Source organism: Vigna radiata, chromosome 3 (assembly GCF_000741045.1).
Source record: "Vigna radiata var. radiata cultivar VC1973A chromosome 3, Vradiata_ver6, whole genome shotgun sequence".
Taxonomy (NCBI): domain Eukaryota; kingdom Viridiplantae; phylum Streptophyta; class Magnoliopsida; order Fabales; family Fabaceae; genus Vigna; species Vigna radiata.
In genome coordinates, this window is record NC_028353.1 from 5,878,692 (window position 1) to 5,894,520 (window position 15,829).

The window sequence follows — 15,829 nt, forward strand, 5'->3', positions numbered from 1 at the left end:
CATAAAAAATACAACTTTATAAAATATAAAATAAAAAAGTAAAAATCTTGATTTAAATGAAGACTTCGAAGAGGACTGATGGAAAGTCTAAGCACTAAATCCATTAGCCATTGATATTTCCTTCTGGAACATTAGACCGTAAATGATTTGCTGTCGGTCTCCACAAAAAACACAGAAATAGACAAATATGTAATGTGAATATAGACAAAATTCATATTTTAAAAAATAGAAGTTGAAAGGAAGTGAATGTCCAACCCTTCATAAAGTAAGGAATTATTTTATTTTCTTTTTTTGACATCGTATGATGTCTTTATTACACTGTCTTTATTACATGGATCGGAATTGCTACACTCAACTTTTAAATATAAAGGAAACAGTAAACTAAAAAAAAGATCCCAAAGCAAAACATCTATATAAGCCAGCCTCCTGCAAAATTTTCCACTATAAAAAGTCCCTTTGAAGCCTCCAACTCTAAGGACTGTATACACTATGGAGATTGACATGTGAGACTCACGTTCGCAGATGAAAGCTTCCTTGATTCACATTTCTCAATTGTGATGCAACTTATACATGTCACGACATTGAATCCTAAAAACATCGAATCCTAAAAAGAAAAAGCAGAAAGATGGAAGAAAAAGCAGAAAGATGGGTGTGATATCGCAATTTATCACCTAGCAAGGCACATGTACAAGATTTTGAGGCCAGTGTCCTGCCTCACTAAAGATTAATTTGCGCTCCACTTATTCCACTTCAAATATGCTTCTTTGGTGTTTCAGTGTGGTCAAACAACCAGACATTGGTTGGCTAGTTTCACTAGGGATTTACTGCTGCCATCGTGCACTTGTAGTATTTATCCCAGAAGCTTCTCATCAAGGATCAACTGGCTCTGGTTCAGCTTCATCTGCAAGGACTGGTTCAGCTTCGTCTGAAAGGGCTGGTTCCAGATCATCATCTGCAAGGGCATAAACTGCTGCTGTCCTAGAAGGTGCATAAACAAGAAAGGATCGAGGTCTGTCATCATACCATCCTTCCTGTAAAATCACAAGAAAATTTACCGGGTTAGTCAAAATTCTAAAATCAGGTCCGCAAGAGTGTGAAAGAACAAGCACAGGAAAATACAAACTAGACACAACACAACTAGACCGTTAAGTGTCCATGCCTAAGCATGGTGCACTCTCAGACACAAGTTTAGAGAAGTCCCATACATTAGTGAAGTACTCAGCAGAGTGGTTGAGCCTATTGAAGCCACCAAACAAGGCATCATCTGAATCCAAGACAATCTGGACAAAGGAAAGCGTAACCCATTATGAAAAAAATTCTGACTTTGGAAAATAAAATTAATGTTGGTCATAGACGATGTATGATAGTATGATAGTATCCACTACACGCAGATGTCATACCTTATATTTCCCAGGGGTTGAGCAGCCAACTCTGTAATCTGAATAACTGTTATGCCAATGGAAATTGAAGACAAAGACGAGGTTGCCCCTTTCAAAGATTATAACTTTGTCACCTTCATTTTTCCGTGAAATATATTGGTGCTCAGCAGTCATGAACTGAGGCAAAAAGTTAAGTACAGTTAACTAACATAGGTTAAGTATATTATTGTTATTATGATTATGACTATGATCATGGTACTGCAAACTTATGTTTGTTATCTCTAATGATGAGCAATTGCCGTAAAAGCAAAGTTAGATAGCCATCCAAATAAGATTTCATTAGGATAATTCATTGACTAGGAAATAAGAGAGATAAAGATAAGAATGCTTACTCCAAACTTTTCTTCTAAAAGCTGCATGGCTCGATCAAATTCTTGCATTCCTCGATATCTTAAATAGTCCGCATCTCCCTGATTAAGCAATACAAGATGAATTTTGTAACTTTTGAACAATGAATTATTTTTCTTCTCTATTCCGTTAATAAGTATATGGAAGTTTTGTTTGATGTCAAGGTAATGCATGATAGAAAACAAAACAAAACATATATTTTGATGCATCATAATCTTTATTGTATATTTCAGGAAACTAGTTTCATTTTCTTACTCCATGCGTTTAACTGTTAACAACTTCTTTTGACTTTCGTAGCATGCAATGTTAGAGATGTTCACATCACAACCAATGCATATTAGTTTCTCCATTACTCCATGTATTTCAACTGTTCAAATATATTATCTTCAGTAACTGTTACTAAATCAGTTTGGTGATTTTCAGGAAGAAAGAAACATGGTCTATATTCCAATGAAGAGGGATCCATACTGTTCGATAACAGTTTGTAAAAAATAAAAAGACGGAAACAATCAACAATAGCAAAGAAGATGCAGAAAGAGAACAACTTTTCCATAACCACTGCTTATACTCATGAAGACAATAAAAGCAAAACAAATAAAACAAAGACTAATCAACCAAGATGGCAAGATGGGAAGACAAAAGGGAAATGAAAAATACGAATCATTACATAACTTAATCTAACTGCCACCAACAAATAAAATACTTGGAACTCAGAATATTTGAACAAAAATTGTCCTGTACAAATACATTAAGCCTAAAAGAAAGAATAGGGATGAAGAAAGAAAAAGTTGCATGGTACTGATTCCTCTAATATTCAAACATGTATAGAAAAATATCAGTATAGTTTATAATTCATCAATAATAAGATGAACACATTTTGCATCAACTCGCAGTGCTCATCCTAACTGAAATCTTATAATAAATAAACACTAAATAGTGGTTATATAAATTAGTAATTGCACAGGTCCTGAATGAACCAAGAACTTACCAAGTCAAATCTTCGCCTGCATTTATCATAACTGTAGTTGTTCCCTGGAATTACTGAGCCATTAGGAAGTTGTTGTTCACCCCTTGGAAAATCAATCCACTCTGAACAGAGCAATAATGAGTGAGCAAAACTTAATTTGAAAACTTCAAATCCAACTAGTCATGTAATTATTGAATCTCTACAGAATAATGTTTGGTAATCAAATATGCTTACCAGGATGGCCAAACTCATTCCCCATAAAATTCAAATACCCTTCACCACCAAGTCCCATGGTAATAAGCCTAATCATTTTGTGTAATGCTATACCACGATCTATACGAGGTGTAGATGGCCTGTCTAACGCCATGAAGTCATACATATCCTGAAGAAGGCAACAGAATATTAGTAAAATATAAATGTTCAGTTGCAAACTGCATTCATACACTTTATACAGCAGAAACAAGTGTCCTTAAATGATTCAACAGAAGCAAAGTAAGAACCAAAAGAATTGAGGAAACAGCCAGAGAGTTGGGCCATGTTATATCTCTAAACTGATACTCAACATCAGAAGCTGATTGCAAATGCATACGAGAAATTTCCATAAGATTTATAATAGTCAAGTAATGTAAATAAGCACTTCAATTCATCATGCAGTTTCTAATAGGTGAGAAAAAATATATAGAAGAAACAAACACCTTGTCCATCAACCAAAATGCAATTGTCTTGTCACCAACCAAGGCCTGATCATGACTCTCAGCATAAGCTACACATTTTTCCAGCCATCTTCTGTTTGTTAGTGTGTGGACAATATCACCCATTTTCCAGTCCTCATCTTGCTTCCTACACATAAAGGACAGCACTGAAATCAAACATGGATTTCTTTCCACACTAATATACAATGAAGCTCTTCCAAATAGGTTTATAATACAATATGCTGTATCTGTGCTCAAAAGTAAAGGTTACTTGAGAATCTCAATCCACTTGTCTGCAATGGCCATTTGCAGGCGATAATCAAAACCAACCCCACCATCTTGTGTAGGAAGGCAGAATGTTGGCATTCCACTCACCTGGAAATGGAATAAGAATTGAATTGTCAACTGCCAGTTTCATTGAGTCATATAGAGGGTTTGAGTTCAATCATCATACTGTCTTTTTCTTTACAACAGTTACACAACCATTTATACTTGACCAATGAAAGTCAAATCAAGTTCAAGAGTTGACAACTACTCAACTCCTAAAAACAGTTTGAATAAAATGTTAAAGTTGTACATTTATTTAAAACTTTCAAGAGGATAACGTACATCTTCACCAATGGTAACAGCCTCGGGGAAGAGCCCATGAATGAGATCATTAGCCAGCATCAGGTAAACCACAGCATCAACATCAGTTGCCATACCAAAGTACTCACTGTAATTTCCAGTGAATGCTACCTACAGCAAGATCAATAATACAAAAGAAAAAGCAAAAATGATTGAGAAAGAATATCTAAGTGAAACAGAATCCTCTGCTTCAAAGTCTAAGCACGGGTAGAATATATTTCATTAGTTGTTAAAATGGTAAAAATCAACTTTGTTGAAATTGCTAACACCAAAGGAGACTTCTCAATTCCAAGTTCAATGTTTTTAGTGGGAGTAGATGATAGGTGAAGATCTTCATCATTATCTAACTGTACAATGAAACCATTTCAGTTAAGCAGGTCATATTCATGCTCATGATACAACACTTCTCGTGCATCCATCAAATTGTATAAGTTACATGGCTTTTGCATTGTTTGCAGTCTAAAACCAGACCTCGCAAGGCCACCAAGGATGCAAGAAATGGGCTTGCCATACAAACAAAAATAACCTGGAACTGTTTTTCCTAATTTTACAAGTTTGGCTTAATTCCATTTTCAGAATATTTGACAGATTCAAATATCCAGAGTAAGAATAAGAAAACAAACAAGCTCATAAAAGCAATAAATCTGTCCAATCATATGCAACTTTCTGATAAAAATCTAATGGTATTGATAATTTCTAACTTTTCTAATTCAATTGGCACTCTAGTAATCCTTGAACACTTAACCAAGAACAAAAGTAGCAAAAGTAATCTTAAAATACCAATAAACTTAAAGGCCAAACACAAAATCCAATTAGAGTGTACCTGCAACCCATGATGAGTGTACATCATTGATGTAACACCATCAAATCGAAATCCGTCAAACTTGTATTCATCCAGCCACCATCTTGCATTTGAAAGTAGATACCTTAGTACCTAAAAGAAGAATTAAAGTCAGTCACTTACTATTGTCCAAAAGGTATAGAAGAGTCATGATGAAAATATTATCATAACTAAGCCAGTGAATTTTGTGGAGCCAGCACTTACTTCCCAGCTTCCATAATTGAAAAGACGAGAATCCCACATCCAATGATAACCCCGTGACCCAGGATGGAAGTAATGACTATCAGTTCCATCAAACATGTTTAGGCCATCCAAAGTATTATTTGATGCATGGCTACATTCAGAATATATTATTTTCACAATCGGATCTAAGGTTGTAGGAATAAAACCTTAAAAATAGTATCATTGATGCAATGAAAATTGAGGATAAGGTTAAAAGGAAAGAAATAGAGATATCAACAAAATAAGGAAAAGAATAATATGTATGAGGAATAATCTTTACCTGTGTACAATATCCATCAGAACAAGCAGACCTAGTTCATGGGCTTTGTCTATCAGAGATTTAAGTTCCTCTGGAGTTCCAAATCGGCTGCTAGGTGCAAAGAAATTTGTGACATGGTACCTGCACCATGCACAACACTATTAGTACAATAAGACCATCAAAACTAAGAAAAACACCAACTTATTGAGAAACCAGAAATATAGCACACAAAACTGCCTGCTGGCTGTTATATTATGAATCTCATTGGGACAATCAACAATTTGGGAGCAAGGGAAAAATGACAATAGAAGAGTTGCACAAAGCTGGCATAATAAGAAAGAAAACTGAAAAGTTACCCAAAGCTGGCATAATAAGAATGTTCTTGAATGGCCATAATCTGGACAGCATTGTAGCCAAGCTTTTTAATGCGAGGTAGTACATCATCTCTAAAATTGGCATATGTGTTGATCATTGGCTCCTGCACCACATGGTTCACAATATTGTTTATGGTAGAAAAAGAACTGAAACTCTAAATAGACACTTTTCTTGAACTTTACAGATTTATCTCTAATACTAAAAATGTTCAGTAAAGAACTAAGTTTTCTTTTACAAGATTTGAAATGTTGTTGCACATAACCACTAATTCATTGAGCTTAGCTTTTATGATAAACATAGCAGTTACTAATGCTACTTCTGTGAATAATAAGATAATTTCATATTGACAAACATTAAAAGAATTAGGACACAAATAACCGTATGCAGTTTGACATTTCTAGATAGGTTATATTTTGTTTGAAGTATGATAATCAAATTAGAGACGGATCTTGTGAATGTCTTTATGTAAGCCTAGTCGACATCTACTATTGTGAACCCTGGAAAGAAATATAAGAAATTGATAAAAACAAAACAGATCATTGAACAGTTTTAATCTCAAATGGTCCTTCCTTTGTTACAAATCTTCCAAAGTCTCTGAATGAATTCTTTCACTCTTCTTCAAACCCTCTAACCAACAAATTATCTTCTCTAACAGTTTCTACCTAATATTCACTTCATTTTAGCTCCTTGCAACACCACCCGGTTGAAATCCAACCATGACCATAAGGTTGAAGTTCTGAAATTCAATCCTAGTTTTTCCTATTGCCTTTCTCAGTGGGGAGAGCTGAAAAACACAATAAATGTGGATGTATTTTAGGATGAGGTCCTGGATGGCAAGTACCTCAAATTGCTTGAGGATCAACCAAATAGAGATCCTGTTCTATTTCTAAACAGTGATTTATTTGCCTATTTGAACATGGCCCCTTACTTGAAAGGCTGACCCTAGTTGGTAGATTTGTAATGTCTCACCTCCCTTTTGACAAGGTTGGGCTTGTCTAATTAGGTCAAGAAAATGAGCCATCATCGAGGAAAACATGAAATAAAAACTTTAACACTACCAAAAAACTTAGCCTATAGTTATACAAGGAAACTTTTGGTTAGTATGTGACTAGTTTAACGTGTTCAAATATGTCAATACATGAAATAAAACAGAAAGTAAATCAGCTACTGTGCAGATCTATTCATGTAAATATTGTAGAGAAATTATAAGGGAATAGATAAGAAGGAAATAAATCAGGGATTTAGCTAACCCTGTTGTCAGTTGCTAAGAAAATTTACTCCCATTTCCTAAACTTCTAACAATAGCAAATTTAGTTTTGGGTGGTATCTCCTTGATAGTGCAATTCTATTTGGTTTCTTTTGCATAATCACAACAATCCAATACCCAGTCATTAATAGGATGCACAGAGAGCAGTATTGCTTAGCAATGCCTTGACAGGACTCTAATGGTAACCACTTGTCTTTTCAGAAGTAGACATGAAGAATAAAAAAACAGAATTAGTAATTTGCTAGGAGGAAGAGAGAGGCTGGTATCATAACATGTTGGGAAAGTGAGTTAAGTCATATGATCTGTGATCAATCATGATTAAAAAATGACCAATTTAAGTTGTTATAGATAGTTGACTTACAAAAAAGACAATACATATAGGAAAAGGAAATAGATGACTTACTGATTTACATACAAAAAAAAAAAAAAACATGATCTTACCGGACTACTCATTCCAACATGTGACTCGTATATTCTAAGTGATTTTGGTCTCTTTGGCTGTGGATGTTTGAATACATATTTTTCCTGTAAATATTAAAAAGAAAAACTTAATGCACAAGTGCATGGTAAAAGAATTAAACGTAACTAATATTATTGTTATCAACAAATATTTTTTATTTGATATACTAACTAAACTGTCTTCAATATTATCCTGCATTATGCCACCTATTCTCTATCTATATTTTTTAATAATTAAAAAGAAAAATTACTTACATCATTCCTCCTAATGTAAGAAAAAATTGCAATGACTTAAAAATACTACAAAACTGCCCACATCATTCTGGTAGATCAAGTCAGGCTAAAGATACAATTCTAACTCATAACAAATGTAAGGGAAAAGAAATATCTAGATTTGTCATTTAAGTGTAAACTAACATGTAAGAAATCTAGAAGCTTACCTCTTCTGGGGGATCATAGTATATTCCGCTATATGGAATTTCACCAGGAGCCTGTACAGAAAACTTGATCCAAGCAGGAATCGAGTCCTTGACTCCAGAGGGAGTATCCATGCGGATCTACAAATATGATTGAGATATTTAGCTAGCTCTTACACTTCACAGAGAGAATACTAAGAGGCTTAATTCAAGACATCTAGAAATTGTTTACATGTATGCTTATCCAAGTAAAAAGTTTCTCTAGCAAAAAAAAATCTGCAAGTTCGAAAATTATAGAGGAGAACTTTTTAGACATCCTATGTCACTTGCTAGTGAGTTGTGATAAAACCAAGAGCATTCATCTTCATACTTCCGACAAATTTTATCTCCTTTCAGAGTGTAATTCTCCTTAAAAAGAAAAGCACTAACTGAAAAAATTGTTTAAGCACCAAATATGAGGAACCAGAACATAAATTTGAAAAAATACTCATTAGTTATGATATAAAATTCCCTACCTATATGAATACTCAAACAACTAAAATATAAGTTATTTATTTGATAAAGAAATAAAAATAAAGACAATCAACGAAGGTAATAACATATATGAAGACTATCTAGATCCATCACATTGTTTAGGAAAAAATTTACCTTGACCCGAGAACCATGAGGAATTGGTGGTGAACCATCCACATTGTTTGGCAAAAAAATCTCCCAAACACCAAACTCATTCTGTAAAGTAAAAATTACAACATTTAAAGGTTGCTAATAGAATTGTCAATTAAGTTCAAATAACACTATCTACAACCAGGGGGAAAGACGGTTAGATTCTAGGTCAAACAGAGGAAAGAATACAAAGTTGAGACCGCAAGACGTTCAACTTCTTATTTACACATAAGGGCTTATTAATGAAATAAAAAAAAAGTATATTAAAGTTCACATGTATGAACTTTGAAGACCAATGAAAGGTAACATACCCGAGTCATTACATCTGCATTTGAATTCCAATTGTTGAAGTCTCCAATTAATGCTGCTGACTGAAAAGCAATCAATACCATCCATAATGTTTTGGAGAGGGAATTAAAAGACAGCTATATATTAATTAATTGTCTTCAAGTAGAGACACACTACACACACAACATCCAATTGTTAGCAGATGTCAGATGACAATGACTGACAAAACAACCATGCTGGCACCACCGTTTGATAACATTGATCCAAAATGGATTTTCTCCAAACTTAATAAGAAAATATAGAATGATTTAGAATGGAAAGAGTCAGACGCTGCTTAAATCATAAATTAATGGTAGATTATTAATTAGGTCTTTCCAATTTAACCAAATAAAATAACTGCATTTTCACCTTCAGGTAGCTAGTGCTTATCATTACATTGACAATCAGTTACCACAAGTAGATTCTGTTCAATTTTAACCAAATTATGAACGAGAAAGTCTCACAGCATAATTCAATCAAGCAATATAGAGAAGTCCAACAAGTCCTAAATTAACTCTAACATATATGAACATGTTTTTTCTTTTTTTAATTCTTACATATTCAAGTAGGCTAACAGTCAATGCAATACGTACTGATCGAGTGCAATGAAGAACTACTATAGCATTCTAGCCAAACGCATAATTAAGCAGAGATATATTAAAAGTTAACTTCAAAGAGACTCTACCAAAGAGGTAGACGTGGTCCAAAATAGTAATCGTACACATCAGATCAAACACTTTAGATGCCTCTAGGAGTATTTATATCTTTCTTTTATTTGTTCAACTTTCACACTAATACAGATACGAATACCACAGTCATTACAGAATTACAGAAATAATCATATATACAATGAATGACACTGCAAAATAATTTGAACCAAAAAAACAAGAAACACTGCTTATACCAACAATTGACTAGAAACATACCTTAGCTCCAGGTGCCCACTCTCTGTAAGTAACGCCTGTAGCACTGCAAACAAAAGCTTATAGTCATTAAGGACCACATTGATCAACTAGTTAGGGTGTAGAAATATGGGCATAATATCCCTTTTTATGTACATTTATTGTTGCGTCATTAAGATCTGTACTACGACAACCATTACTCAGTGTGGGTGTAATTCAGTGTATTTCTATGATTTGTTGGCTGTGGTGGGAGGTCTGTATGGTAAGGAGATTGTGTGTCGTTTTATTGTAATATCATTGACTTAATACTGTATCAGGCCTTGGTTTACCTTGTATGACTTATTTAAGTATATACGTGTCCTTTTTTGCTTAGCAAAAAAAACCACCATTACTTAGTGTAAGAAATTTCACACTAAAGGTGTGATTCACTGAGTCTATTACTTTCTCTCTCCTCTCACTGCCACAATCTCTGTTTTGAAGATCTGAAGTATGATCCTCACCAAGCAATTTTTTTTTCCATTTCAATCTAGCCCCTTCCCAGATGTTGGCCTCTTACAATTTCCAGTTACTAATATTTATTAGTTGGATTGCTATTAAGGTTTTAACAACTCTTGCTGCCACTTGCCAGATGACTTCAATTCAAGGTTCTTCGATTTGTAGCATTAATCAATTATAATCTAGTCTATATTGTTTATTGATCAGCAAGAGATATATTGGATTGATGTATCTATTTATCATCTTAATAATGAGATCAATAATTTATCAAACAATGTTATGTGTATGTACCTGCGTATGAAGCCAAATTTTTCATAGCCACGAGAAAATGTATCCAGACCACCTTCATACTTATTAATTTCATCGTGCAATCTTTTGTATTGTCCGAAACTGTGAATTATGAAACAACATTTAAAACAACCACGTCAATTTAGTTTCATTACAGTAGGTAAAAAAGTATTAAAGAAGAGATGTTAGTTTTGAAAACCAGAGGGTAATCTACGGAACTTTGTTAATAAACAACCTATACAAGCATAAAATTGAACATTTAAGCGTAGTATTGTAGTTTGTTGGTTTCAGTTTTGAACAACTGATGTCAACTGACAATTGTACAGGTGAAAGCTGACAAACCATTAGGGTTTGATAGGCAGTTATAGTGGAAAGAACTTTGTAACAGTCTACTGAGACTCCCCCTTTTGTATTCACATTGTTTGATGCAAAAGATGTTCATTGGGGTTAACTTACCGGAAATCAAGATGCTCGCGGTGGGCTAGCAAAGATGGATCAATCTCATATATTTTCTGTCCAGCACCAGGTCGGGGAATGGTCTTAGGTTTAGCTTCATCACTTGGTATATTTGCTTTCTTGCCAACAGAAACCACAGAACCTAGCTCATCTTCAATCTGTCTGTAACTGGTATCTGCTTCACTAATGCTGTATTTATCCTCATCTTCCATTGTTAAATCCTCTAAATTCTGAAAAAATTAAAACATATATTCAGCAAAGACTTGGTTGAAGGCTGAAGATCCATATGAAAATTTGGTTGAGTTAAGATAAATGGACAATCTAGAGGACTACATTTAAGAAAACTCATCAAATAGGTCTTAAGTACATTGAATAAGATAAAATCCACACCACAATATAAGTGGTGTTTTGCATGATTCGGGACAAAGGCATGATAAAATATGTTCATTAGAAGATTTAAAGTCACGCTGATAGAATTTCCTAATGCACTATGGTTAGAGTTTGAAATAAGGTCGAACATGTATTTGTCTAATCTGAGACAATAAGACTCCTAAAATAGACTTCACATATCAGAAATCTTCTAAGAGCAGTTTTAGCTACAGCCTAAAGATCATAAGCACACTGCACATACTAATCAGCAATGATGACCCGAAAAACAACATTTGTACAATATCATTTTCCTTTCTTTTCCATTCACATTAGTAGAGTTTTTATATTTTTTCCCTCCATCCCTCAGATTCTTTCTTGCTCATAATTACAATCAGCTATGAACCATATGGCAGAAACTTACCTAAGAAAGCACTGGTTTTGCAACCAAAAATGCACAAAGTTTTCATACATTCTCCAGATGCATTTGGCAAGAAAACCGCAATCCAAATACAAAGAAAGGCATGTGACAACAAAATACAAAAGTAATTATATAAACATATTTGATATGGAGTAAGAGAAAAGTACATGTGCATCCTCTGAGGTTATAACAGGAGTTTCAAGTTGATCTGTCAAGGATGCAGAGTTATCTTGATCTTGAGGAATAAGAATCTTATCAGATTCAGCAATTGCAGAAGACGGGGAATCAGAATCGTGAGAAGATTTTACGGCACGGATTTTCCCTGAAAGTACCCACAAGTTATATCACCGAGGTGTTTTAAATCCAATCCTGTAGATTTATCAGTGCCATGCACAAACTAGATTGAACTTTGTGTTCATCCAAAGTAAAATAGATGTACAGCATTATTTACCTTTCCTACTTTTATTGCTATCACTATGATGTATCAATAATTTAAAAAATCACATATCAACATTTAATCAGTTTCACAAATCAAATGAAGCCAATTTTGCGCTTCGAACGGTTTGCCCAATCATAGCCCTTCAGATTACAGATCATTTCTCTTTCACTATCAAACCTTATACAGTATGCTTCAATCATTCAATTCATATTCTGAAAACAAAGAGTTAAGTAACGGGATTCAACTCTATATTTTGCAAACATATATGAAAGTTGAATTACTTTCACCCAAATTGCAACCCAAGGAAACATATTTTATCTAGAGTGAATCTAAAAGCACGACCTTATTACAATAGCTAAATTATACATTCTTTCTGTAGTTACTAAAATGTTTGGTTTATCAGTTGTACCAACCCACAGTGGCTTCTCATATTATAGAATTCAAAGAATGCAGAGTCTGATCGATATAATTATTACAATGACACTGTTGGAATTTCGCATGCAAGCACACAAATTATGATTTTGATTTACAGTTTAAGACAACCAAAGTTTACATTCTTTCCTTTATCAACATATGACCAACGAATCGTGAAAACGCAAATAAACCATAAAATTCACCCAATAGAGTAATAGTCATCAAAAGTCGTAAAACACTCTATTATCTATTATCTAAGTTACTAACAGATGCATCCACAGTCAGAAAACAGAGCAACAAGCTAACGTCGTAAATCTAATAATGCCCCGAGATTGAACACGTAACCGAAGTCCAACCCACGAAGTAAACAGTATCAGCAGAATCTCACGTTTCAGCTTCCCCAGGTTAACTCTCGCTTCTAACACGAAATCAAAACCAAACAAACAAGTTTCCGCCCTTGCATGTGCTTCAACATTCAAGAAAGCAAACAACAATGATAAATATATTATTACTATATTAGTAGTAGTTATAAGAACAACCATAATGATGACGAAGATAACAGCAAAAAGAAATAATAAGAAGCAGTGATATCCAGAATTAGCAAGTACTACTCACATAACTCCACAAGAGAGGAATGTAACGGAATCGTAAAAGCATAAGGCTAAAATGAGGAAGGTTTATTACGAGAGAAGTCGTTCTTTCTGAGAAAAACAGGAAGAGACGCTGCCCTGCGATCGCCACGGAGGCTGGAGACGTTCAGCGAAGGAACAACCGGAAATCGAATTCCCGAGATGGTGTAAACCATCTTTGCCTGCGCTTAGGGTTTAGTCTATGAGATTTAGGGGAGAAGAAGTGAATGTTCTCTCAGAAGCAGAAGAACAGATCCAAAAGTGAGACTGTGCTGAGTTCGATGTGCCGAGAGAAGCGTGACACTATGAGAAGGAGTAATATTATATATAGTAATAATGTATTAGTTAAATTCTGAAATTTATTTAAAGAAAATGAAATTGTACGGTGAAGGGTGGCGCTATCTGCGTGGAGGTGACAACAAGACTGCGAGTGATGCTGCTACGTGTGCTTGTTTACAGTCCAAACAGCATGGTAATGAAACTTATGGGACCCACAGCTCTTGAATTCTGATCGTCCATCGTCTTCGCCAAACGAATAGCACTTGGATATGAAATGCTTGGCTATGGACACGCTTCACAGATATTTTCCTTTTTGCTTTTCTCTTTTCTCTTGTGTTCTGTTCTCCTCCTTTCTATAGTTTAGGAAAAGGGAAAAGTTTCATGAATGAAATGTTAAAGGATCTTTTGCTTTGTGGGAAGTATATGCCTTGCCTTGCTTCCCTTTTCTCAAAATCATAAAATTAAATACTTTTCACTACTCCTAATAAAAAAATGTTCCAAAAGTATATCATAAATACTTCTCTTGATACCAAAATTATTAGGAAATAAAATATTATTACTAGGAAATCTTAGTCTGTAAATTCCTTGAATTATTCTAATGAGTTATCGTGGAATGAGCCCCGTAATTAAAATAAATTTGAAAGTTAGATTCTGGAGATCATCTGTTATTTATGTATGTATTATAATACGACAGTGGCTTCTGAATTATCTAATAGATATACTACAACAACAAAGGATAAGAGACAAAAACCTGAATTATTAGGAATTGGAAAGTATCTCGTGACACAGTTTCTTATTCTTCGAAAATATAATAATGGTTATCTTGTTCGGTAGTCCCTTCCTGTCTGAGATGCAGGAAGGCTAAAAAATGCAATAGCCTGCTCATTCTGGTATGATATTTGACACTTTATCTTATTGTTTATTTTATTGGCAGCTTATTAGATACTATCAATTATGAGAGATACTGTAAAAAATTATAATAAAAATACCATTACAGCAGTTGAACAAGAAGAACGATTATTAAAAGTAAAAATGAGATTTTTGGTTATTATTAGAAGTAAAATGATAATAATTACAATTATTTAATAGTTCAGATTATGTATTTAATTTACAATCTAACATGCTTTTCTGAAGATGTTACATAATTTTTAATTAAAAATATAAGAAATGTTTTAATTAAATACATTATTCAAAATTTAAATTAATAACTCTTGTTAAATTGTTTTCCACAATAATTGAAAGTTATTCCTTAATAAATTCCATATATACATATGTGAAACTATAATGATATAATTTATATTAACTATTACATCATTTAGTAACTTTTAATTGAAAATTTGTTTTATCAAAATTTACAAAAAAATCTTTTAATTAAACCATGTCTATGAAAGAACTATATTACCTTAAAACTATTTGAAATTCCATTTTTATAAATTAAAATTAACATAACAGTAACTTTTAAAATACATAAAAAATGTTAATGATTTGATTGATGGTTAAGATATGTTAGTATTTTGAGACTGTGAAAGGAATCGTTGATGGGGTAGAGAAAATGTAGAGATACTGGAATGTAGAGAAAATGTGAAGAGAGTGGAATGTGAAAATAGTAGTGGGAAGAAGTGTTCTAGTTATCTTTATTGTGGTAGATGTTGGTTTCTTTAAATGGTAGAGTTCATAGGTATTTATAAACTTATAGATTATTTTAGAACATGCTAGCCACAACTTATGTGGAATGTTCTAGATTTTTATCTATGTAGAATGTTTTTGCTTTAATTTTCTCTATCTTAGGTTTTTCTAAAATATTCTAGAACTTTTATTACATTTTAGTACTTTTATCTTAGGATTTTCTATATTCTTCTACAATTTGCATTATATTTTAATACTCCTCCTTAATGTAAATTTGGTAACTCCAAGCATGGTGCGTAGTAGTTCAAATCTTGGTCATTGTAATGCCTTCATAAAAATATTTGCAATTTGGTCTTCTGTTCGACAGTACTCGAGTCAAATTTGTTTAGTTGTCTCTTTATCTTGAATGAAGTGATATTTAATAGCTATGTGTTTTGTTCTTTGATGATGGACTAGATTTTTTGCTACTGTTATAGTTGATTTGTTGTTGCAAAAGATAATAGTCAGTCCATCTTGGTGGTTCACCCATTTCTTCAAGTATTCTTCGTACCCATATTGCTTGGCTCGTGGTTTCAGCAGTTGTTATATACTCTACTTCTGTTATTGATTGTG

The 15,829-nt window shown here is 33.5% G+C and overlaps 1 protein-coding gene across 3 annotated transcripts; it reads right to left on the reverse strand.

The window, feature by feature from the left end:
• Positions 1-247: 247 nt before the first annotated feature.
• LOC106757609 (1,4-alpha-glucan-branching enzyme 1, chloroplastic/amyloplastic-like) lies at positions 248-13,894 on the reverse strand. Of its 3 annotated transcripts, XM_014640315.2 has the most exons (23): positions 13,697-13,894; positions 13,368-13,615; positions 11,998-12,152; positions 11,044-11,273; positions 10,591-10,689; positions 9,829-9,871; positions 8,887-8,946; positions 8,561-8,641; positions 7,937-8,053; positions 7,479-7,562; positions 5,752-5,873; positions 5,417-5,536; positions 5,119-5,248; positions 4,897-5,007; positions 4,056-4,184; positions 3,718-3,821; positions 3,450-3,594; positions 2,989-3,136; positions 2,776-2,876; positions 1,772-1,849; positions 1,401-1,556; positions 1,206-1,280; positions 248-1,031 (listed from the first exon to the last, which is right to left on the reverse strand). In XM_014640315.2, the coding sequence occupies exons 2-23, from the start codon at positions 13,486-13,488 to the stop codon at positions 870-872; spliced, it is 2,571 nt and encodes an 856-aa protein (XP_014495801.1). In that variant the 5' UTR covers positions 13,489-13,615; positions 13,697-13,894; the 3' UTR covers positions 248-869.
• Between the last annotated feature and the right edge of the window lie 1,935 nt (positions 13,895-15,829).